The 27215-nt window shown below is 36.3% G+C and overlaps 2 protein-coding genes across 4 annotated transcripts in view; one reads left to right on the forward strand and one right to left on the reverse strand.

Moving 5' to 3' along the window:
* ano10a (anoctamin 10a) overlaps positions 1 to 1585 on the reverse strand; it is a 40905-nt gene extending 39320 nt beyond the window's left edge. The window contains exon 1 of the mRNA XM_026284156.1: positions 1098 to 1585. The gene's annotated coding sequence lies outside the window, so the exon portion shown is untranslated. The remainder of the gene's footprint in view (positions 1 to 1097) is intronic.
* Positions 1586 to 1977: 392 nt separating this feature from the next.
* abhd5a (abhydrolase domain containing 5, lysophosphatidic acid acyltransferase a) lies at positions 1978 to 12988 on the forward strand. Of its 3 annotated transcripts, none has more exons than XM_026284158.1 (8): positions 1978 to 2048; positions 2434 to 2514; positions 3208 to 3293; positions 4196 to 4568; positions 5052 to 5206; positions 9723 to 9834; positions 10096 to 10282; positions 11811 to 12988. In XM_026284158.1, exons 1-8 carry the CDS (start codon positions 2017 to 2019, stop codon positions 11898 to 11900), a joined length of 1116 nt encoding a protein of 371 aa, XP_026139943.1. In that variant the 5' UTR covers positions 1978 to 2016; the 3' UTR covers positions 11901 to 12988. The 3 variants fall into 3 exon arrangements, with proteins under 3 accessions (XP_026139943.1, XP_026139942.1, XP_026139944.1); XM_026284157.1 differs by having other exon boundaries at positions 1980 to 2048; positions 2410 to 2514; XM_026284159.1 differs by lacking the exon at positions 2434 to 2514 and having other exon boundaries at positions 1985 to 2048.
* Positions 12989 to 27215: the final 14227 nt, after the last annotated feature.

The following is a 27215-nucleotide window of genomic DNA, read 5'->3' on the forward strand; positions in this document are numbered from 1 at the left end:
TAATCCAGTTGAACTGTTGTGATGGGCCGTACATGAAAGAAACCCTCCAACATCACACAGTATGGAGGAATGAGCAAAATATGTATTCTTGTTGTTTTTATCAAACTTAAAAGAAACACATCATGAAGCCTCTGATGTAGGGGTGTACTTATTTACTGCACAGTCAAGTTTCCATTGTTATTCTTTATATCACATATATTTTGATTATGTCTGAGGTTTTAATTAATCTAAAACTGCAAAATGCTTTCTTATGGTTAGGTTTAGGGAAAAGGTTGGGGGTTAAAAGGGAGGAAATATCGTTGGTTCAATATAAAAACTACATACGTGAATGGAAAGTCACCATAAAGGTACAAAACAGGTGTCTGTGTGTGTGTGTGGGGGGGGGGGGGGGGCATTTTTTTGTGACATATCAGGACACAACTCTGTATAATGACATGGGTATGACACAGGTATTACAAGGAGAGGGTGACTTATGAGGACATAACACATGTCCCCATTTTTCAAATTTTTGTGTGTGTGTGTGTGTGTGTGTGTTATTTGGTGTCTGCCTGCTGCTACACTGCAAACTGCCTGATGTGATTAATGTATGTATGCATCTGTTTATGGATTGTATCTGCATTTACAACATAACATCAACCATTTAAAGATGCATGCATCCTTAAACATGCAATTCTGGAAGGGTGAAAACATCCTGAAAAGTAACATTACATGAAAAGGTGTGTCAAGAAAAACAAAACAAAAGAAGATCTGTGTAAAACTAAACTTGCAGGAGCAGCACTGTTTGTGGACATGTCTCAGAAATAGCATGAGATTCTTATTACATTTGATATTTCTTTGCTTGTCCTGTGTAAATGAACAGTCAACGGGGTTTGACATCACTGACAGATGAGTTACTGGGCGGAGCTAAACATGCCCGACTAGGAAACATTCAAATACTGGCTATATGTGACCCCACTTACATTTATAAGGACAAGTATCCCATAAATGTCACTCTTGCAACCACTTTGCAAAGCTTAAATGCTTGTAAAGTACCATATTTAAGATACAAGTCGTATGTCAGGCCTGAACCCCCACTGACATGGAAACGGTCTACTCACAGTGTTGCTCGCGCGATCAGCTGTCCGGAAAGCGAAACAGACGTCAGTCCTGCGCTTTAGAAACCCATTCAAGCCAGTTGATTTTAAAACTGTGTTTAAATTTGTGTTTAATTCAAGTGCATGAGCCGGAGAGGTTTAAAGTTAGGGCTGACTTGAGTTCCTCCACGTCATCGAGATGGCACAGCCCTAATTCTAGATCACACCCACCCACCTTTCAAACCTGTTAAACAAACACACGAATATGCAACTGTGGGTGATTTATCAACACTGATTTAATTATACAGAGCCTACAGATTGAAATAGATACAGTTATTCGCGAAAACGTCTAACGTTACACCGTTAAACATGCGTTTTAACATCAACGAAAGTAAACATAATTTGTGCCTTCAAACAACACGTATGCAGTGAAGACGACTTCTGTACTGTAACGTTACATTTAACGCTGATAATAATCACTAGCCAACTAGGAAGTCTAGATCAGAGTTCACGAATCGGACAGCGCTAGAGTTGATCACGTGACAAAGCGTCAACACCAGTGAACTTCACTGGTGTTGACGCTTTGTCACGTGATCAACTCTAGCGCTGTCCGATTCGTGAGTGAATCAAACTTTTGAACCGGTTCTTTGCAATGAACCAGTCTGAATTGATTCATATAAATCGCGAGTCAGTATGGATTTGTCAGCCAACCGACTCAGTGGCTTATTATATTGGTCGGAATTCGCAATACATAACCACTATGTTTAGCATGTATTTAGGTTAGTTTAGTTTATGTTTAAACCGTTTACATATTTACAATAGACATTGAACTGCTAACTGCTGCTAATTGAACTGTTCGACTGATTCACTCAAAAGATTCGACTCATTAGAACAACGCACACGAGTCGGACATTGAAGTTGAACAACAAACAGTACTGAAAACATGGCTGAGGAGACAGTGTTAGCGGACACTGGGTAAGTGTGACCCTCTAAACACATATTTAATTACAAAACCCTTCAAATGAAAATGGTGTGAAATACTTTATATTTGCGTTGTTAATGTTGTTGTTTAAGTCAGTTGTATTCGTTTCAGTTTGCATCTTGTAAGTGAACTAACCTTTTAGAGTACCCACAGTGTTGATCAATAAAACCTAATATTAGGTTGTTTGTTGTTAATGTGTTCTGGTCTGTGTTACTTCTATAAATTGTCAATATTGTTACAATCGACTGTCTTAATTTTTTTAATAAATAATCACTTTAATTAATATCTATCTAAATGATTAATTGCCTGTATTCGTATTCATTGTAATGTAATTGTTGTGTCTTTGATTGACAGCTCTTTTACATTCTCTTGCTTTAGACTGGCACAGCGTGTACTGATGTTACTTGGTATTCGTAGTTTCTTCTACAATGTTTTCTGTTTCTTGGACAAGACATTGAGGTAAAATGTGTCCAAATGTAATTCATAAACTAACTACTAAATGCCATTACCATTTACAGTACCAGCAGCATGTTTTGGTCGCTTTACAGTGTTCATGTTAATACAAAACAACGATGCAATCCTAATAAACAACATATAGGACTACGTAATGTGAACCAATATTCTAAATCAAATCTAAACAAATCTATTCCCTTCCAATTATAGAAAACGAATAATGTGCTATAAGTAGGCTGCCTATTTCTCTGAGGAAACTCGAATGGCCTAATAGTGTTTTTGGTGGCACTGTTTGTTTTGTGAGAGTGTGTCTTTTTTCTGCTGAGTTTTTATTGAAAAGGTGCTTAAAAACTTTTTTTTTTTTTTTTTTTTTTTTTTTTTTTTTTAACTCAACATTTTATTCAAGGTTATTAATGAAGTCTCTTAGCTCAAAATAAACTTGATAGCATTTAACTATTAAAATCTGCAAAAAATTTTTTAAAGGATTCAGTGACAGATCCATATCATCGATTTGTCATTACTCATTAATCAGTCATAGCTCATGATGACATCATGCTTTAGGGCAGTTTAACAGTGCATAGCAACAGTTGTTTAAGAAAGTACTGTTTTGGTTTAGTTTCTCTTTATTTTTGGGACATACAGCCGCATTCTATCCCTTACTCAATAAGACAAAGAGGCTCACATTTCATTGTATTGTAGTTCATGGTGGATCACTGGCTGGCTGCCCTCCTGGTGCCCAACATCCCAGAGCCAACTGAAGGAGGCAGAAGAGAAGATGCTGCAGTGTGAGTAACTGCCACTGTGTCCTTTGTTTGTATGAATTTATCCATCTTTGTCCTACACCCCATGACCCCTTAAGTTCACTCTATAAATGTAATAATAAGAATTTTCAAAAACCGGTTACAATGAGGTGACATTATTTTACTTATCCTTTAACCATCAGTCATTAAAAGCAAATTTAATAGTGTAAAAGCACTGACAAATGACTTTCAACATACCACTAATAACTCCTAGTGATCCTCCTTCTATCCACAGCAATATGACGAACGTGATATATAATATCATTATTGTAATTTATGTCTATATTTTGTAACAATTACATTTTCCAGCATCTGTGTCAAAACAAACCTGGAAAGAGACGTGAGAATTTGGGGAGAAATATGAAAGATTTCAGGGAATTATTCATGGTTTATATTGTGAATTAAATCGGAAGAGCAGATCACAAATGTACAGTATATGTTGTCTTTTTTCGTTTACTTACAGGGGAATACAAAGGAAACATGAAAATAATCAGGAGGAAAATAATGCAACAAGCTGAAAACAGCTTTTCTATAGATATTGTTGTTATATCACGTAACATTAATATTCCAAACATAATGTTATTTTCCAAACTTCTGAAATTTTTCTGAAAAATGTACACAGCCCATTCAGTCACAATTATGGATAAGGAAATAGGAAAATCTTAATCTTATCTTTCTGAGTGGAAATTCCCCAAAACAGAAGTTCCTCCCATAACTTAAAACACAGGAAAAAGGTGGATAAAATCAGGCTAGCTTTTCAAAATCTAAACTTTCAAAATTGTAATTGTTAATAGAAACAGCAAATTGTCTCTAAAGTTATATTATCCACATAACTGATGATGATCTATACTTACTGATTCCCTCTCTTTTCCTTTTATTCTTATCAGACATCACAAGCAAGTTCTGCAGGCAGTTTGTCCACATATCTGACAAAAACTCACTGTGGACATTGGTATTTAAGGGGCCAATGGAAAATAAGACCCCTCTAGTGCTGCTGCATGGATTTGGGGGCGGTGTGGGACTCTGGGCGCTGAATCTGGACTCTCTCTCACAGCAGAGGCCTGTTTATGCCTTCGACCTGCTGGGGTTTGGACAGAGCTCCAGACCTCACTTTAACACGGAAGCACGGGAGGCTGAGCTCCAGTTTGTGGAGTCCATCGAACAGTGGAGGGAGAAGCTGGGCCTGGAAAGTATGATTATGTTGGGCCATAACCTAGGAGGATATCTGGCTGCATCGTACGCTATCGCATACCCAACCAGGTTTGTAACTAAAGAGAAAAAAAAGAGCTCGGCGGCAGTGAAGTATTCTTATCATGATCTAACTTAAATATAAAAAAAATTTACTTTATTAATTTACTAAAAGTTTCAAATGTTATATCAAATGATGAAAGTTTGTTGCATCATTTCATGCATCATAATCGTAAACACTATAATAATGGTTCCGGCAGAGCTTAGAACATTAGAACGGAATTTTATGCCTTGTTTTCATGCAATGGTAACTTAAAGAACTTCAACACAGTCACAACAGAGAATTGCTTTAAGTTTGAGCAAATATTTACTCACTAAGATATTTTATTTTTATATTAAATACAAGTGTGCTGATTACTACCAAAAAAACAAAAAAAAAAAGATTTGCAGGAAGTTGAGAATAAAAAAAAAATAATAATCTTAATGTGGTTGTGATCTAATTAAAATATGCCACTGACTTATTACAGCATGTCATTCTTTTTACGCACTGTCCAGAGTAAAGCACCTGCTTCTGGTTGAACCGTGGGGTTTTCCAGAGCGTCCTGACCCAGGAGACCAAGATAGACCCATTCCTGTGTGGATCAAAGCTATAGGGGCAATGCTTAGCCCATTCAACCCTCTCGCTGGTCTCAGATTGGCTGGACCTTTAGGTAAAATTTACTCTAATCTGAGAGTGCAAATCAAATGTAATAATGAGATAAAGAGAAATGATAGCTTGAGGCTCAAGTTGTGCTTGTAAATCTTAAATGATGTGGAACACCATTTGATAAAGACTGCCATTAATGAAACCCAGGGACAGATTTAGTCAAGATGTTGTGCTTGTAATTTCACTGAAATTATTCCATCAGTAATTGGAGAATGTCACTTATCATACCTCATGCCTGTCTCATATCTCATACTTTAATCGCATTGCCTTCTTTGTAAATGCTGCTGTAAAATTGTTTTGCAAGGACAAATTGTCCTTGCTCTTCCAAGCTTTTCAATGGGGGTAAGCGAGTGTTTGTTGTCAACTGTTCAGTAGACGTGAAATAAAGTGCACGCATCTTTAATAAAACGTCCCTCACACTGCTCTAGAGAGTGAATAAAGGCCCCCTTTAGCAAATACATGTGTATTTGTCAGATAAATATCCATATTTCACACGTAATAAACACTTTTATTCTCACTTCTGCTGACTGTTGGGTAGGGCTGTGCGATTAATCGAAATCGAAATAAAATCGCGATTTGAGTGTGCGCGATTTCTAAATCGCTTTATAGCACAATTTTATGCAGCCCCGACCTCCCGTATTATGTTATCTAAACCAATCAGAATGCAGCGTACCTAAGTGGAGCGCGAGAACAAAGCAGACTGGGCATATGCATAACTCCAGGTTCACACACTGTCTGTGATGCGTAGCCTTTTTTTTTCGAGCCCATGTTAACGGATCAGAATGTTCACACTGCACGCGGTAAAAAGATGAGAACAGAAAAGTTTATAAATACAAAGGTGTGAAAAGATTTAATATCTTGCGAATGGGCACAGAGAGAGTTGTGAGTTCACAGGACTCCGGTTGAGCGAGAGGAGACACGTTGTAAGGCAGCGTGTATCTGAGCCTTATACAGTCTATGATCTGAGCACGCGCATCTGGTTTTGTTAACAAAGCAAAGGAAATCTGCGTGCGAGTGGATAGTTTTGCGTGCATTATTTTTATGTGCTTTCGCGTTACAATAATGCGCTCTCATTGCTGCTTCTGAACCGCGTACACAACTTACTGTATACACACTGCAGACGGAGCACGTGTGAACCTTGGGCAATAAATATATTGGGCAAAACATATAACACCTGAGGCACCACTACAGTGAGCTCTATGACCAATACATACAGACGGTTGGTCTGGGAACGCCCCGGGAACGCCCCGTCACGAGATGTGAATTTAGCCCGTGGGGCTAATACATCTACAGTAGGGCTGTACAATGAATCAAATATCAATATGGACTAGTGTTTATGAATATTAAAGTTAAAAGAGACTACAGTTGTTCTACGGGTCTCTGAGAAACAGCGTTTTTGTCATTCAAATACATACGATGTTCGCCGCGTTTTCCCCCACGCCGACTCCACCCTTGCCATGCCCCCAACTATGACTAGATGCCAACTGTATGTATGCATGCCAAAAAAAAAAAAAACAATCCCTGAACAGGGGTTTTATTAGATTTTTTTTATTATAATTTTTTTTTTGTCCATATCACACAGTCCTACTGCTGGGAACCGGAAGACGTGCGAGTGGAAGATGGAAGACATATGCGTTACGCGCGCACCTCTGGGAAATGTAGAAGCAAAGGAAACAAAGTTTTCTTACTTTAACAAAGGAAAACCAGTCTCATCTTGGCTTATTTCGAAATTTTGTGTTTCTTATTTGTGAACAGCGTTTTGTTTTGTTTTCTCTCCGTTCTCGTCACTAACCACACAGCACTGACAAACTACAACATCCACTTGCATGTTTTCCAGTTCCCAACAGTCAGCAGAAGTGAGAAAAACTGTTTTTATTACTGCCACAATATCAAAACTGACCGCCACAAATAGATTTTCCAAAAGGCTTTGACTTCATTGAATAAACATGAGCACTGCACGTTTCAGAATCAAAAACCGGTGCAGGTGTTTTTATATCACTGTATTTCAAACTGTGACTGTATTTAGAACATTTTCGATTTAATTTTCATTTCATTTAGCATGTAATGCTTGATAAGGCAGTGTTTGTGAGCTCAGCTCTGCTTTACAGTCATTACCGGAGAAACTTCTATCTCTCCTGCTCTTAAAGCGCCTCCTGCTGGCAGAAAATGATTTTGCATATATGTGTATATATATATATATATATATATATATATATATATATATATATATATATATATATATATATATATATATATATATATATATGAGGGTTAGGGAGTGCTGCCACAAATAGAGTGTAAGGCTGTGGGAAACACTGAGATGGAGGTATTTTCATTCTCGGGTAAACTAACCCTTTACCCTTGTGCGGTCTTCGGTCATTTCTGACCGGAATATTTTACGTTTTGAAATGTTAAAAATCACAGCTTCATCGGAATGATATGAAATGCGGTGACCTTCATGGCATTTGGGGTGTGAACACACAAAAAAATTGAGGGCATGATTCGAACAGTCTAAGTGGGCGTAAAAAAAATAGTAACACTCATGGTCTTCGGTCAAAAATGACCGTCCATAGGAAATGAATGGGAAATAGACAAAAATACAACAATTCAGAGAATATTTGTGTACACAATCTACAAATCGATCACAAAACTGAAAAAAGTGCACAGCAGTGAAGGGATAACACTATAAAACATCAAGAGTGTGATATTGACACATCCAATCACACACAGATGCACACACACACACACAAACACACACACACACACACACACACATACTTACACATAGACACCTATGAACTACTGTGTCTGTAACACAGAGCAAAGTTTTGAGAATGTGAAATCCATTCAATAATTCAGTCATAATGCAGAGAAAATCTAACAGCAGTGAAGGTATGACACTCTAAATAATCACATACACACACACACGCGCGCGCACACACGCACACACCTATGACCTGCTGTCTGTAAAACAGCGATGAGAAGCAAGCACTGCCTCTTGGGTTTGTCAGTGCACTTAGAAACTCAGACTTGGTCCTTTGCACCATTCTGAGGATTCTTATTTTTTATTTTTTTGCAGGAGCTCTGTGCCACTGAACAATATGTTCAGGTTTGATTGCAATCATAATGCAAAAACTTTAATGCAAATAATGCATGAAATCATTATTTATAACAGAAGAAATATAAAAAAATATACAAAAAGTACTCTTTAGAATGTATTAATATATATTCAAGTCCACTACTTAATATGAGTAAGCAATTATGTCTAAAAACAATAAGGGAATTCACAAGCCTCTCTATAGATTCCTATACTGGTAATAAGTGGTTGCACCATGCACTTACATGTTTTTCTTTCTTTGCTCTGACCAGGTGGCGCTAAAAAATCTTCAAAAAAAATTTATTTGAAAGGCCTAGTCTCTGGTTTAATCTGAAATACAACATTAATTCGAAAATAATTTAGAAAAATTAGAAAAAAAAATTATGTACTATTTTCTATGAGAAAAATTGTTCATAATTATTGCATAAATATGAATTAATACCTTAAAATTTTCTCAAAATACAAAAGAAAAAAGAAAAAATATTATTGAATAAAAATATATTCCACTGATTTTACTGGGGGGCAAAAAAGTTACATTTTAGGTGTCCGGTCACTTATGACCGTGAAGACCCTGAGTGTGACTCCCAAATGAGGGCCGCACAAGGGTTAAATATAATATCCCCACACAGAAAGTCCCCAGTATTTTAGGAGTAGCGTAACCTCATAGCCAGAAATCCCCTGACTCGAGCAAGCCCCGACAGAATAAATTTTTTTAGGTAAATCTGCATAGTTCTGTTAACATACAGTAGTTGAAAATGTTAAACAGATCTATGATAACGATGCTATTATTAGCAATTGAAAGCTACCAATAATCAAATTAGCCAGAATGATTAACAAAAAAACCAATAGTCACGTGTAGTGGCTGAATGTTTTTTTCTTTATAATAAAAGGAGGAAGACTTAACTGCAGATTTATTTTTTTATTTTTAACTGTTTAAAATAGACTCTCTTATCAACCTTTTAGAGAGAAAAAATAAGTAAGAAATGAATAATATTATTTTTCTGTGTACTCTAGATGCTGAGAATGTAAAATAATTGATATTGGTTGGATTGGCAGTAATTGCACCAAAATTACAAACAGAAAACACACATTCTAGAGACATAAAATGAATAATTGGAAAATCTATTAACAGCAAATTGTTCCTCCATTTTCCACCTCAATATTTTGAGTAGTGTGTGCCTAGAAGTTTGTGAGTGATGGACGTCCAGTTCCTTGGAAATCTGCAGAGCTTTCTGATGAGTTCTGTAGGATTCTGAATGGAGCTGGACATTAGTCACTGACTATAGGAACATGCGACACATGAAGGGAAGAATTGATGATAAGATGAAAATTTTATGGGTTATCCATCATTTTTGGATAGATCGATTTCAGGTGGATTTTCAATTTTTAGTTTTTACAGATGTGTGTTCACATTGTTCTCTAGGCCCTACTCTTGTGCAGACTCTGAGACCAGACTTCAAAAAGAAATTTGCAGCTGTATTTACGGATAACAGAGTGACAGAATATATTTACCATCTTAATGTCCAAATTCCAAGGTATCTATCTATCTATCTATCTATCTATCTATCTATCTATCTATCTATCTATCTATCTATCTATCTATCTATCTATCTATCTATCTATCTATCTATCTATCTATCTATCTATCTATCTATCTATCTATCTATCTATCTATCTATCTATCTATCTATCTATCTCCATTATGCTTTTGTTGTGAATGGCCTTATACAGTATATGTGTGTGAATGTTGAAATGCCCTTAATGGTTCTTTCTGTGTTATGATTCAAATTTTTTAGCGGTGAAACAGCCTTTAAAAACATGACCATTCCGTATGGCTGGGCAAAGAGGCCCATGCTGCAGAGAATTGGCCTGATTCACAGCGACATCCCTATTACAGTGATCTATGGCTCACGCTCCAGCATAGATGGCCACTCCGGCAATTCAATCAAAGAAATGAGGCCAAACTCCCATGTAGAGATCATTGTGAGTTCTCCATTCACTGCTCAACACACACTCTCACTCATAGAGACTTCTGCATTGCTTTAAACTATGTGCTTGGCACACCTAGTCACAATAGGGCCTTTCGCACCGCTTTAGTTCCAGAACTAAATGTACAGTACTAAAGTACTGGGACGATTTTGCACAAACTATTTCTCGGTACCATTTAAAGGGTTGCATTCGCACCAATAGTGTGTACTAGGACGTGATGTAATCCGGCAGCGACAGCGATGTTCATCAGTGTTAACAAAGAAGAACAACGTTGACAACAGGAGGATGGAGGACCCTGTGAACAGAGCTGTGTTTTTGTTGTGTCTCGCAGGTTTCACAATAATGGACATGGAATGTCGACGTATACGTAAAGCTATTTAAAGAACGCAAAGGAGGATTAAGAATCTCCAACAACATCTGGCAGTGCTACATTTGCTACAAGTGCCTGCACTTCAGTGTCCGAATATTTATCGCTGTTCATCATACTTGCGAAATAAGTTGACACAATGTTTACAGTATGTTACACAGCGTTTTAGATCATGGCGAGTGAGGGCGTTTTCGAACGCATCTGGCCAATCAGTGTCTACTTACGTCACGGGTCGTACCAGTTGTGCTGGTAAGACCTTGCTCCAGAGTAGGAGCTAATTTGGTTCTCGAAAAGGCAGTCCATTACTTAAATCGCACCTAGTTCCTGCGGTACGAAAATGCCCAAAAGTGTGTAGTTCCACAATTAGTTCTGGTACTATGAATAGGTTCTTGCAGTGCGAAAGGCCTTATAAGGTTATAAGGAAAAAGCCAGACAGTGCTGCTCCTGGCTTTGTGTAGCACCTACAACTCTGCATATGCTTCTGAATGATCATTCTGTTCAAAATGAGTGGGCTGGAATTTATTTTTTATCAAGATCCCTTTTCATTTTCAAAGAGGCTATTATTGATGGTTAGAGCAGGTAAAATACTATTTTTGAGTCTGTTTTGAGACCCACTGGTGTACGAGCAACACTCATGCAAATGGGGTCATTTTTTCAAAGTCAACGTGACTTTACATGATTATGGGATTTCACTGACATTGGGAGCTTTGACTGGATGAAATAACTTTCACAAGTTACTTCTTAATCTAAGTTGGAGTTTAATTTGCAAATCTTCTAATAGATTACAATGTTGAGAGCAGGCAGTCTTGTACAAGTACAATTTGTAATTGTTTGAATTGGCAGTCAAAAAACAAAGGTCTTTGTACAATGAAAGCGCCCGTGTTCCAGACTGGCTCCTCTCACCACAATAACGGAGCTAATTAGTCCAGTTCTGCAATGACATTGAGTAATCTTCAAGTTATTGGGAAAGAAGAGCCAGGTTAACAAATTGCAATGTTTTACATCACAGTCTGTGGCAGTGGATCAAAAGAAACACCTACAGTTTATTATTCCTCTTCTGATACATATTGTGTTGTTTTCTTGGTATTCTTAGGCTGTGCCTACTGTATGTATAGTACTAATATTAAACTTCTTATTGACATGCATTGGTTTTAGGCCATACGAGGCGCAGGGCACTATGTGTATGCTGACCAGCCAGAGGATTTCAACCAAAAGATACTTCATGTCTGTGAAACAATAAGCTGAAGAGTGCTGATGAAGGTACATGCTGTCAGAAACTCTTCACACATGGCTTTCTGCAGAACTGTATCTCCACATCAGCTTGTGAGCAGCAGATTATCTGTGTGGCATCCTAATTTTGAACCTGAGAGTTTGAAAGCCGCTTGGTTTGAAAACCACGTTTGTTTTGCACCACTACTGATTCTTGTAAGCATTTTTGTGCCAAACAGTAAGTTTGCATGTCACGTAGTTATGATGATATACTGATATGAAAAAATTCAAATGTTTATATAAAAAAAAAATTATCTTTGATTTTGATATAATAATTATGGATTATTATAAAATATATTATTAAAGTTTATATACTAAGGTTTTTAGCTTAATATAATCCACAGACAAAAGTCTCCAAATCGGAGCTGTTAGGCATTTAAAAAATCCCTTGTTAATTGTTTTCATTATTAGTATTTTGATATACTTTTTCATCTTTTGTGTTTCTAAACTATCATGAGAGTTTTATGAATATAGACACCAATGATTGTGTTTTAGAGCTTTTAAAGCATTTTGGTTTGTTTTCTACCTCATGAAACTATCAAATGGGATTAGAAGGGAGACAGGCATGAACAGAAAGCACATGTGTTCTCTGGCCATGCCGTTCACTTAATGTAAAGCCTGAACATTTTCATTCAACGGATTCCCACAACATCTTTTTTAAGGGCCTCAGTTTCCAAAACATTTATCAAATTTGGCATTTAAAATCCATCTTGCCCTGCAGGCTGGTGTTACAGTTTTCACAAATTATATGTAGAGAGACTGAGCCCCAGGTCACAGTCTGTTAAGTATTCAGGCAAAATAAATGCAATGAAATTGAAGGCTTTAGGACAAGTCAATATTCTGTAAAAGCATTCAGTAATAAATGGGCATTTTTTTGTAAGGAACAGTGATTTTAATGTCAATATATTTTTACAATTAAATCACCGGTGCCATAAAGATTTTGTAAATAACATTTTGTTCAGATTTATATTTTTCCAGTTTTGTCCAGTCTATTTTTCATGTGCCAACTCCGACGTCTATTGTTAATTTTAATAATAATAAACTTCTTTTATGAGTCTCTTGAATACAGCTGCCTCCTGTCCTAAGGGCCGTATCAAACACACTGGTCATATGACTCTTTGTGGCCAGATGGTTGTCTGGAGACCATTATGAGACAGCAGGTAGAAAACGCTTTCATGATTTATATTGTACATTAAATACCTTTTTTTTTTTTCTTCTTTTTTTTTTTTTACCTTACTCATGGTTAAATGTTTAAATATCCCAACATATTTGTAACATTCCCCATTTGCAGAAATGTTTCTCAAAAACTAAGAAATGATACAAAATGTTCTTAGCATCGAATGGTCTGTACATAATGTCTGTTCATATCCACAAGAGGGCACAATGTAACACTGCAGGGATGTTACCGCCCTGCACCACCCCCACCAACACACACACACACACACACACACACACACACACACACACACACTCACACTCACACACACTTGCACTCCATGCAGTTAAATCACATACACTTACTGACACTGACTACAGAGTCAATGCAGTTAAGCATCCAGGGCAATGTAAAGCCATTATAAAATCCGCTACATCAATAATATGACCCCCCAGTTCAACCCACAGGAAGCACTTTATAACTGCACTTCCTGTGCATGTGGTAATGCTGGATGACCAAGAGTACTTTACTGAATTAAACTAAAAAGCACATTTTAGCCCTGAAAGTACTAAGTACTAGTTTCAAATAGTGCATCACACAAATTTGCTGATATTGTTGTTCTCGGTAACCTGCGTTCCTAACAGAATGCAACATGGTATATTTACAAAGAAATACGGATTGCTTTTATTCATCTTATTGACTACAGTTCAGTACATGTATTGCAAGCTGGTTTATGCTCACCAACACTGCATTTAAATTCAGCAGAGACAGTGATATTATAAAAATGTTAAATAAATTTAAATGAAATTCTGTAATTAATTACCTGTAAGACCTTCATTCATCTTCAGAATACAAATTCTTTTTTTTTTTTTTTGATGAATTCCGGGAGCTCTCTGAGCCTCCCATAGACAGCAAGCATCCTAACACGATCAAGGCTCAAAAACGTAGCAAAGACATCGTTAAAATAGTCCATGTGACATCAGTGGTTCAAATGTAATTTTACAAAGCTACGAGAATACTTTTTTTGTGCAAAAACAAAAAAAACCTTTATTCAACAATTCATCTCCTCTGCTTGACCCTATAGTGCCATTTTAGAGAGTAGAAGGTATGCTGTTCCACCACGCGGACACACTGTTTACATAGTTTTAACTTTGATCTGATGAAAACAACGTATCGTCATGGTGAACGAGTTACTTGTTTAGAACGACATGAGGGTGAGTAATTAATGACAGATTTTTTTTTTTTTTGCGAACTATCCCTTTAAATGTTCCTGTGAGTGCAAAACTGAATTTTAAACAGCCATTTTTTGCCAATTTTGATTGAATTAATGCATCCTTGTGAAGTAAAAGTATTGATCTTACAAGACCAGTGTAAAAGGATTTGTACACTGACATCATAGGTCATGTGACAATGCCAACATGGTGGACCGTAGCATGTTCATATTGTTACTACATACCTACTTTGAAAGATTGCTTTATGGTCAGCCTCGCTGAATATAGTACCTTCTCTGAGAGTGCATGATTTCAGAAGCAACTATGCACTTCCAAACAGCCCACTCCACTCCCTTAGGAAAAGAAAATCTGATTTGTTTCTCCTAGACAGCAATCAGATTACAAGGAGACTTTTGCTCAGGTTTCTTACTTTCACTCTTAGAGAGGAGATGCTCACAAGCCTCATTCGCAGTTCTAGGTTTTAATCTGTGTTTAGATTAATTAAATAGACCTTTCCAATATTTCAGGTCTGTAAGATTTGTTTTCGAAAGGTCTCTTACTCTCACCAAGGCTACATTTAATTGATCAAAATACAGTAAAAACAGTTATATTGTGTAATATGATTACATTTTATAGAAGTGTTGTATTTTAATATACTTTTAAAGGTATGTTTTTCACATTCATTTCACATTAACATCCATGCCATTGTGCCTATTTTTATTTCTATGTATAAATGCAACATAACTGACAGCTAAAAACTAAATGTTATGAGTTGAGAGAGATTTTTTAAGTCTATAAAATGAAAGTCATTGTAAAAAATTGTTTTGTGTGCAAAGAAGAACAAAAGTCATTCGGGTGAGTACTGACGTGGGGTTGAATAAATGACATTTTTGAGTGAACTCCACCTTTAAGCAGCGTGAGTGTATATACACCAGTGTTTAATTGTTCCACTCTGTTGTATTGACAAAACACCGTGTCTTGTACATGTTTTATTGCATTTTCATATCATTCATGCCCCAGACTGTGTGGTATTTACACAAGGCGGTGAGCTGTTTAGTTGACTTTTAAGAGCACCTGAGATGTGTTACACCACGCACAGACACCACAAATTGCTCAACCTTGCGAGTTCATTACAATCTCCTGTGAGTCACAGACAGATATGAGGTTAATCTGTGGGAGTGTGTTTTCTGTCTTGAGGTATACAGCACTAGAGCTATGCGAGCGCAGCAGAGAGGGAGGAGAAGCAGTGCTCTATGGGTCGTCTCAGCAAACGGCCGGAGGAGGTCTTCACACAGCCCTCGGCAGACAGGGCTCTGTTGGGTTGCTAGGAGACCAGCCCGGCGCCTATATTAGATCTAATTTATTAAATTCCCCCTTCTCTCACGCCGATTTCTCACCATCTCTCGGGCGTCTCACTATTCCCCTCTATAGCTCTCTCTGCATAGGCTGAGAAAACAGAGATGTAGAGCATAGGCTACACACAGATCTGCAATAGTGTTACAGTGACATGCTGCACAGAATAACACCATATTATTAGCATATTGCCTGTTTATAAGTGCTTATAAAGCACATATTCTGTATGACCATATTCTTCATCCATACCCAATACCTTAACTTAACAACTATTAATATGGAGCAAATTAGGAGTTTATTGTGAATGGTGAGGATTGGACCTTAAAATAGAGTGTGACCCAACTTTTATTCAATTGGAAGCCTAGATATAATTGTGAAAAGAAAAAAAGCTAAGTGTAGGCACGGTCATGTGATTTCAACGTCATTACCACTTAGCTTCCAGCAACTCCTTCAGTCTTTATTTTATAGACGTTTTCCCTGAATGTTTGAGGTAGAATAATTTGCAAGAGTGCAAATGTAAACATAAAGTGAATTACTAATTAGATTAGTTTTAGGATATTTAACATTTCATGTAATTTACAACCTCTGTAGTCCAATTAAGCCACTTGTAAGCAAGAAGTGTAAAGTAATTACACATTTCCGTACTGACTAACATTAATTAACGACATATACTTAGTATATGGTTAGGGTTAAAATTAGGGTTTGGCTTAGGGTTACTTGCATGTAATTATGCATAAATAATTTTTAGCATATTAGTAAGTACATGTAACGTGTAATGAAGGACACCTTAAAATAAGGTTTTACCATTTTATTTTATTTACCTTAATTTTCAATCAAAATGACTTAATCATTTACTCAATTACTCCTCAATCTTGCATTCAGTTCTGCCTCCATCCAATCAAAACCAGTAGATACATAAGTAGATAGATAAGTCCCTGAACTGAATATTTTTTTTCTTCCCTGTAATTTGTTTCAGTTGGATGGATACGGAAGAAAATATGCTTCTGCTTTTGTTGCATTGCAACCAAAAATAAGTTTGCATCCAAAGTGCTGGATGACAGAACGATAATGGTTCTAGTTTACATTATGGTACATAAATTGCAGATAAAATACACATTACCAATCAATCAATAAAAAATATAAAACCACACTAAAACAAAAATAAGCAGTATGCTACAAATTTAGCCCTTACAAAATTAAATGTACTGTGTAAGAGACAAATTAATATTTATTTTGAAATCTGTTGTGGAAAAGGATGTGCAGTTTGGATTAGAAAAAGCCTGTATAATAGAGGATGGACCTCTGAGATGACTTGAAATTGTCCTTGGAAAAACTCTGTTCCTTTTATGAGAGAGAGAGAGTGGTCAAAAAAGATAAATATTTACTGTGTATTTCAATGTAATATTATTACAGTTCTCCTGCTTCTTCCCACAAAGGATTATCCATTAAAAATTTACCTGTTTTTCTATATTTTCAGTGATGAAAACGGTTGTGCTGCTTGATTATATTCATAAAAACTATGATCTGTTTTGAGGTTTATTTGATGAATAGACAATGTTATTTGAAATATTGTAAAACTGCAACTGCGTTTACTGCCACTTTTGCTGAATAAAAGTATCCATTTATTTTTGATAAATCAATAATAATCTCTTTAATAAAACAATAGTTTTGAACATACATAAGTATACACATCTTGTCTTTGTACTGTACGTCTACAGACAAACGTGAATTGTGTAATTCTATTTTTGTACACTTACTCATAATGGTGATGTTGGCATCTGAACTTTAAGATGACAGTGACCTCAGTCTGAATCAACATGCACATAACACAATTTAATAATAATCACACTCTTTTGCTGTAAAGCATTAATCACACAGATGGTTCCCAGCGAGAAACAAGAGTAAAATTGCACACATTTGAATCCTTTGTTTAAAATCCATCAGTAAAACTTCACAATGCTACGTATTTTTAAAGTGTGTGTGAGAGAGATTGTTTTCGAACCTCAGGAGGAATGAGATGTATGTGAGAGTCTGTTTTCTCTGTCTTCATGTGCCTATTCATTTATTTAGACCTTCATTAGTTAATGCCTCAGTGATTGCTTCCTGTGGTCCACAAGGAGCCAATTATTAGGCATCACAGACAGGAAATGACAGAATGTGGAGTCGCAGGAGGGATTTTAAAAACCAAAAATGTATGGATAGCAACTATAATATTCCATGAATACGAGTAGTCTCCTTGCCTCTCTGACTATGATGTGTGTTATGCGGATAGGGATTTTTCATTCTAATTAATGAATTAACGAACACGAAGTATTTTCCATGTTCTCATCTCTGCCTGTCATCTCTCTACAGTGCGATCGAGGGAAATTTACGGACCATAACTATCCTAATACTCTCCCTAAATCTCTTTTTAAACATAGCACCCGTGAGTAAAATGGAAGGAGCCTCGTATGCTTTTGGTCTCATCTGTAAATTAAGTTATCTTGCCAAAAACATTTAGTGATGTAGAATCTGCAGCTGCATTTACGTGTCGAAATATCATTGCATTTACAATTGCATAACTACAGAGCAGTTTGTTCTTAATTTGATTTCAAACGAAATAACAACACGGAAAGTCTTGGTAAGATGACAGGTCATTACAATTACACAAAGCCATTGTGAATAAAGAACAACTTGTCTCTCTGGCACTGAAGTACAAGAAGAAATTTTGAAAGTAAAAAAGTAAAATAAAAATTCAGTCAACATTTAAAGCCACGATCACACTAGTTAGTTGGCATGTAGTTGAAAAGCTACTTATAGTTAGTAGAATATCTAGACTATTGAAATAAAGTGGGACCAAATATTTCCCCACACAGATTTCACAACAAATTTATTCACCAAACTGAATTCACCACACTGACCAACAGAAAATTGCCTTTAAAGGCATAGTTCACCTAAATATTAATGATGTAAATCCGTATGAGTTTCTTCTGCTTAGTGTTGCTTTTGTCAAAGAAAATTGACTTAATATCGTCGTCAATTAACCTGTGATGAAGTGATGAAAACGAGATGAGACGCAATGTAAATGCTGGTCATGTGATGATAACTGTAATTAAATGTATAATTAAATTTTTGACGAATAAAAACAAGACTAAATTTGGTTTACAAAAAAATAAATAAATTCCTCAAGAGCCACTCACTGCATTATTTAGAACGACAAACAAAGTTAAGTCTAACACAGAGAAAGGGACCTTCTAACATGTTTGTAAGGTGTACAAACATAAGGTGTACTTCTAACATGTTTGGTGGGTAAAATTTATGTTGTAAATTCAAAACAGAGTGTCTTTCGCGTCTGGAATGGATATATTCTTGAGTCTATAAAGGTAACAATAATATAATAAGATAACCTTGTTTGAAATTGGTTTGGCTAAAATACAATTTTGGTTTCATCTATACTACTAGGTACTTGTGCTATATTGACTCGGTTAAATAGAATTGCATTACTAAAAAGAGACTAAAATAAAATTTTCATTGACTAAAACTAGACTAAATGTCATCTGTTTTCGTTGACTAAAACCAGACGAAAATAGTCATGGATAATTCTGACTAAAATAAGACTAAAATGTTCAGACTTTTAGTTGACTAAAACGTGACTAAACAAAAAAATAAATAAAGAAATAAAATAAAATAAAAAGAGTATGAACATGACTAAAACTAATAAAAACTAAAATGACAGCTTTCACACAAAGACTAGATTAAAACAAAAATTAAAACCGGCAGCCAGAAACAACACTACTTCTGCTGAACACATGGTAACTTATAGCTATTGACTTCCATACTATGGGAAAAAAAAATACTATGGTCTCCTACCACACATAATATTGCGAAAATGTTCAGGTAATCCAGAGAAATAACAGTACATGTAGGGCAAGGCAGGAAACCTCAGTTAAATGTGCTTGACCTTTGAGCCCTCAGATGGCATGGCATCAGAAACGGTCATGCTGTGGTGTTAAAAATAGCCACATGGGATCAGAAGTATTTAACACAGTCTGCTACTGCATCATGAAATGCAACTTGAAACTCTGTTACTCTAGGTGAAAGCTATACATCATTCTATGCAGATGCTCTCTAGGCCAAAGCTCACCTCAGATAGTTCTGTACTCAGATGAGTCCAAATTTTGAGTTCTCAGTCCCAAAGACCAAAGGGACCATTCAGACTTTCATCAGTGACCGAAGCAAAAGCATACATGTGTCATGGTATATGAGTGCATACATGCTAGTGGTATGGGTGACTTGCACATGTGAAGGGATCATTGACATGGAGGCACGTATTGGGGTTGTACGGAGAAAAATTGTCACAAAAATTTAACCAGATCATCTTTAGACAATGCTGCTACGAAGTTATGGAATTCAAGTTGATTAGTCATAGTGTTTCCGAAAAGCACGTGAACGAATTCTACGAAAAGCATGAAAAGTGCACGTGAGCCTGTATCTCCAAAATGGTTTTGAGTATTGAGACCAATCTTGATGTGTGTTATAATATACATGACCTGGGACTACCTGCAGTGTTTCATCGCAGTGCTCCCTAGTGGTCAGGAGATATGAAAAATGCATATTTTTGCTCATAACTTCTGAATGCTTCGACCAAAAAATCACAAAAATCTCTTTAGATGCAGTGCATTATGCTGAATCAAATTGACTTATCCCGTGTTAGCCATTTTGGTGTCGGACATTTTGAATTATGTTCTAAAATGCTGTATTTTATGAAACGCATTAGTGTATAATTTGAAAGTAATTACAAAAATCTTCGGTTTCATACCCTCATGGAACTCAAAAAGTTTGTCGCAAAAATTATAATGAAATTTAGAAAAATGCAAATAACTTTACATCAACCTATTGTAATCAGACTCTTTGAATCATGACGAGAACAGCGATATCAATTTTACCAATATTGGCTGAACATCCTGTCCACCATGTTGACAACCTACTTTTTGAACTCCTAGATCGTTGGTCTTATTTTCACCAAATTTGGCCCGGATCATCTTCAGACTAAGCTTTCAAAAATTTATGGATTTTGTGTTGATACATGAAATGGTTTTAATTTAGCGCATGAACGAATATGTTGGAAAGATGCCAAACTGCATCTGAGGGCTGTATCTATGCAAAGGTTTGACTTATTTACACCAAACTTTGTATGTGCCATTGTCACCTCATGCTGACCATGGCACATCAAGTTGGTAACAGCGCCACTTATTTGCCAAGAATAATAAAACATTTATTAACCTATAATTATTATTAAAAAGATGCTAATAACTTTTGATTGCATTAGGCTGTTGTAATGAAACTGGTCTCAAAATATTCCTAGGGTCGTGGACATTATTATGTTAAAAACCTACTTTTTCTAACTCCTTCTCAAATGGTTTTCCGATTTTCACCAAAATCGAGTCAGATCATCTTCAGACAGTGCTGACAAAAAGATATAGATTTCATGTTGATTGACAAAAATGTTTTCGTACAGCACCGTGACAAATTTTAGACATGGTGCCAAAATGAGTCTGAGGCTATATTTTTGCAAAGCAGTGACATAATGACAACATTGTTTTTGCCATTGTCACCTCACACAGAACACAAGATGATTTGATTACAGCACGACCTGTTTGTCAAAACTGATCAGCCATTAAATCATATTACTAGAGGTTGAATTTATGATTTTTCAGCCATTTCAATTACAATCATCCTAAAATTGCTTTAATGACTCGTTGCATTTGGTCTGCTGCTCCATGCCGTGCTTAACTCCTAATTTTGCCGCTGGAGTGCTTGGCCTCGTATTGCTGCATGCAGCTATATTTATTATTATTATTTATCTGACTCCTATTGAACATGTATGACCAGTCATTAAATGGAGAATCAACCAACAAGTCTCAGACTGCTGAGTATCTGAAACCTTGTTTCAAGAAAGACTGGACAAAAATGTTTTCTTCCAAAACTTGAACAATTAGTATCCTTAATTCCCAAACAATGAAACATTGCAATTAAAAGGAAAGTTGATGTGAAACAGTGTTAAACATGCCTAAATCCCAACTTTTTTGGAGCGTGTTGCAGCCATCAAAATCAAAATGTATTTACAAAACACATTTAGGTTGGTCAGTGAAAACCTTGGAAATTTTTTCTTTGTACTTTTGTCAATGCATTTTCTTTTTAAAGAGAATGAACAAATCAAAGATCCTTGATTTTATAGCATTTTACAAAACATCCCAACTTCTGGGTTGTACATTTCAGACAAAAAGGTCCATTGTCTATTGTCAATAGGGCAACAATGCAGTGCTACAATGCAATGCAAATACATGTTACCAAATTGAAAATTAGCTAAATCTGTGCTGAGAATGATTTTGCCTTAATGCAAAACTCACAATCACATGGATTCCTACTGAAATGCCGGAATTTCACAGAAATGTCCTCAGAAATGTGATCATACTTTAACAGAAACAGAACCATAGCACAACATGGTCAGTTGCTCCAATATATCATGAAAAAAAAATAGTCGATAGCATGTTGGTATAGGAAAACTCCACTGCAGGGTATGGAAGAGAGCGAGAATAAAAAAAAGGTTTGGAAAGGATTGGTGATCAGCCCCCGGGGCACAGCCATCTCTTTCCGTCAATGTGCCACTACTTCCTGTACAGCTCATGGCACTCAGCAGGCCACAGCTGGAGCAGGAGTCAGGGGAGGAATCAATCTACCATTTCCCTTCTGCATTCTCTATTTCGCTCATGCTTGCTGTCAGCCTCTGGACTGGCTAGAAATGTGCTAAAAATACACCCATGGAATAATAAGTTCTGAGTGCCATGCAAAGAGAGATAAAAATCTATAAAACATGACAGCTGATGAGCGTGTGTAGAGAGAGTGTGTGTGTGTGTGTGTGATTCCAGCTGCTGCTGTTTTTGACCATAACCCTTGGGTTGGCCAGTGTGCGATACGCCACTCACACGTGCTACGTCTGAAATGCCGCGCAACTGTTGACTGTCTGAAACCGCTCAGGTGAGACAACAGCACAATCGTCTCCATGGTGACCAGGACCTGGCGAAGCTTGACAGCTCAACACTCGCTCACTGCGTCCCTGCTGCACTAAAACATCGCTCAGCAGGCTTTCAAAAAACCAAACTACGCACACATCGGAAAATTATTGCCATGAAGCTAAAGTGTTGTTGGTTGTTGCTAAGTTCAGAGTGCTATTATGTTGCATTTTAACTCTTAACCTTTGCTTTATTATAAAGCAACCAATAATATTTTTGCGTGTTTATATTAGCATCATATTTATATTATGCAAAATATATTAATATTTATAATAAATTTGCTAAAGAGTGAGGTGGTACAATTTCATACTATTCATGCTAAACTGTACATCAATTACGAGCTCCCCAATTCGTATAAATTTGTACAAATGACCTACACCTAAAACCCAGCCCCTAAACCAACCCATCACTGCAGTCTAGACAAAATCGTATGAGTGAGGTCGTACAAATTTGTAAGAATTAGCTACCTCGTGAAACAGATGGCGAGATGAACTTGAAAGTGTACGTTGGATGATTTTCGCCTCTATGACTAGTTCCACGATGTTCTGAAATGTTTCATAAATCACTCCAATATTCCAGAAAGTTATCTAATGATCTCATCCTTTCAAAAACAAAACAAAAAAACAAACACATGTATGAATACAGTACACACACACACACACACATATATATATATACATATATATATTTATACACATATATATATCTATTACACACACATATATGTGTGTGTAATAGATTTTTGTATATTATATTTTACACTTGCATTTGGACCGTCATTTGGTATACATGTGTATGTCACAGCCTATGTGTGCATTCCTCTAAAGTACCTTGGCAAATAAACCTGTAATCTCAGCATAGTCACATCTCGCAGATTTTTTTATTATTATTTCATTTAAAAGGGCTTGGCTCTGTCTGTGCTGTTTAGGCAGACAAACTCTGGCAGGCGCTCTCAGATAGAGCTTCCATAAAACAGCTACAGGACAAAAGACAACAGAGAGACCGAGTATTTCCTCTTTTTCTGTCTAACTGTGCTGACCCCACAGTACAGAGCAAACCGAAATGCTGAGTGGACTACTCATCCCCTGCTCCTGACAACTGGGATTTTTTATGTGCATGTGAGTGTATCTCTAGATTCGTTTTTGTACAGTACACATAATACTTTTCACATCTGCATGTTCTTTTGCCATTAGAAATATTATAGTTCAAGAGTATGCAACTGTGTCTGTATTGTGTGTGTGTATGTGTGTAAAATGAACGCATGGGTTGTTCCTGCCAAGCCAGCAATAATAGGGCTAATGCTTCCGGAGGAGTTGTCCAGCTCTGCATTAGGTCTAGATGGGCTCATTGATTTAAAGCTAAGAGGCCGAGTCGGACCAGCCCCAGCGCTTACAAGCACACGCGGCATCCTGTCCCAAACCAAGCCTCTTATCTCCCCAATGCAATTACAGCTGGTGAGAGTGCATTTTCAGGAAGGGGGAGGGAGGGGTAATGAGGTCTCAGTTAACGCCACTCCTATAGACGTCCCTCAGAGCAGCCGCCACACCCACGGTGCTCACAAGGTAAATCGGTGCATTACTGCATTACTGAGGAGGAAATGCATCTGTTGAAGTTTCAAGGGAGAGGGTGCATGAGGACATAATGGAGTAATGCAGGGAGAAAGAGAAAGAAGAGAGATAGAGTGGCAAGAGACGAAAAGTGAGATGAGAGAGGAGAGAGAAAGAGAATGATATAGAGATAAGCTACATTCACACAACAACAGAATACTGTTTTTTGTCCCAATTATGGGGGATTACTTTTAAGTTGAAAAAAATCTTTATAAAAATGTTTCATTTACCGAATTACATTTAACACAATATTATATATGCACTTTTCTTTTTTCAAATACCTCCAGCGATGATCTCGTTGTTAACTATATATTAACATTTTTAAAGTTATACTGTGAAAAAAATGTAAAGCATGGTATTATAAAAACATGTTGTTTGCAAACCGAAATAATGTACTCAGTTCAGTTTAACTTAATGTCTAAGTATTTTCAAATTATTATTTCAAATAATATCCATTTTGTGTATTTAGTGAAAATATATCAAATATTATATAAATATTTATACAAATATAAAACATGTCATTTGCAAAATAATTGTGATTGATAAATTATTAACATTTTGTTGTTTTAAGTTGCATAGCCACATACTGTGGACAGATTTTACGTTTCTGTTCTCTAAAGACATTTATAATTCAATAATATGTATTTTTAATTTCCATGTTAAATACCATATTAAAAAATCTTCACAAAATGCTGTTTCTCACTTTTAAAACTAGAGCTGTCAAAAATATCAAATAAGTGCAGAGATTTCATGAAAAAAGGTTTTGTTAAATTATTTTATATTTGATAAATAATTTATACTTGTCAGCTCTAAAAGAAATTGTTAAAATTATAATATTTGTTGATACATTGTTTTCCAAAACTGTGATTCCTGTGCATTAATACTACACATAATATATATATATATATATATATATATATATATATATATATATATATATATATATATATATATATATATATATATATATATATATATATATATTCATTTATTTTTTTATTTGTGGTATAGCCTTTATGTTATTGCATACAAAATGTCTATTTCAATGCTTCAATGGACAATTCTAGTTTCTCTCATCAGTCAGTGGGAAGCAGAAAATGAAAAACTTTCTTGTAAAATCACTGTTGCTCCGAGTCTTTCACATACCGTGTGCATGGTTTCAAACAAATGTGAGCAACTTGATGCTTTGGCTTCTATTGGAACTATTGTCTAAAATGTGATAGTTACTTCGGTAAGAAAATATGGTTGTCGATCCAAAATATTGACTGCGTAAATGTAGCTAAAGAGATGAGTCAGGAATGAGCCATACAAGAAGAGTCATTCAAAACATAAAAAGACTGAAGAGACAGAGACGGGGGCAAGCTGGAGGGTGAAAGATTTGAAAAGGGAAATGAAGAGAGAGAAAGAGAGAATCATCGTGACTGATGAGATAATTACTTGAGACCATTTTCCCCTGCTGCTCTGCATTATACAATAGCGTGTGGGTGCAGCTAATCAGATCCCATCAGCTGACGTTTTTGCTGTCGTCTCACCTAGTTTTATTTTTTATTTGGGGAAATCCTAACGTAAACTATTAGAACTTTACGTTTTCCGAAGGACGTGAGAGTTTAAAACTGTCACAGGGTGTTGCTATGCAGTTGGTAAGATGTTATGAATATTTTTTAGTGATTTTACTCAGGAGATCAAAAACACCATTGGTTTTGCATACACTGTTGTGTTTTGAGATTTTAGAAACTTTTGTCTCTATATGGTTAAGGACTGGTTTGGTGGTTTGCATAGGTTTAAAGGTTGGATAAGGGGTCTACAGCATACAGAGGTCAATTTGATTTATAAATAGCACGTCAAATAAAAATGAAAACTTGTAGTATTGATATGCAAAGATTTACTTTGGCGTGCATATTATACGCATGTGTTTGGTGTGCATATAATACGCAGTTTTCGCATGCATATGACACAAAATTGGTTGGCGTGCATATGATACGCAGGTTTTGCATCATATGATGCACATCTACCCCACAGCTCTATACCTACCCATTGTTTAGCATATGCATGCCAAAGTCTATTTTTGCATATCAATATCACGAGTCTTCATTTTTATTTGGCATACTTTTTATATGCACTTTCATGAAATCGGGTTAGATTTGTTTTATCCTGTTTATTTATGATTCATGGAATACCCTGTTTAATGATATACTGTTGTAGTAGTAGCCTATACCGATTGAGCATTGTTTAAATGCCACAGCCGACCTGAGTATTGTTGCTGACCATGTCCATCCCTTTATGACTACAGTGTACCCATCTTCTGATAACTACCTCCATCAGAATAATGCACCATGTCACAAAGCTCAAATCATCTCAGACTGGTTTCTTGAACATGACGATGAGTTCACGTTACTCAAATGGGCTCCAGTCACCAGATTTCAATCCAATAGAGCAGCTTTGGGGAGCCTGAATGGATCTGCATCATTTAAAAAAAAAAAAAAATACTTTTGTAATCTTTAGATATTTACTAGTTTATATCTTTGTTGAAGAGAAAGTTCCCCACTCTAGCCGCCGGCTGCCGCTGCAGACATGGTTTTATGTTTACGCAGTGCGATATGCAATGCACTGCATAAAAATACAGTATGAGTCATTATAATCAGTAATTATGTCCTCATTGGATGCAACAAATGCCTCAATTGTAATGGGTTTAATTTTTGGCCTGTTTCGCCAGCGTTCTTACCAGGACACGCATCACAATATGTTGAGGGGTGTAACATTTCAATTACATGCTTGAGGCATTCGGCCAATCACAACGCACTGGATAGCTGGCCAATTAGAGCACACCCTGCTGATGAGCTTTGTAAAAATCTACATGTTTTTTGCAACATCATATGTCCCCTTTTCTAGCGAGAAAATAAAGTGCAAATAAA

This window comes from Carassius auratus, chromosome 16 (genome assembly GCF_003368295.1).
Source record: "Carassius auratus strain Wakin chromosome 16, ASM336829v1, whole genome shotgun sequence".
Classification (NCBI taxonomy): domain Eukaryota; kingdom Metazoa; phylum Chordata; class Actinopteri; order Cypriniformes; family Cyprinidae; genus Carassius; species Carassius auratus.

What these genes read in the sequence shown, in the direction of transcription:
- abhd5a (XM_026284157.1), top strand. Translation starts at nt 2,017, where the DNA reads ATGGCTGAGGAGACAGTGTTAGCGGACACTGG. An exon ending in TTCTTGGACAAGACATTGAG is followed by an intron (nt 2,515 to 3,207) that starts GTAAAATGTGTC and finishes ATTGTATTGTAG; the next exon opens with TTCATGGTGGATCACTGGCT. An exon ending in CAGATTGGCTGGACCTTTAG is followed by an intron (nt 5,207 to 9,722) that starts GTAAAATTTACT and finishes ATTGTTCTCTAG; the next exon opens with GCCCTACTCTTGTGCAGACT.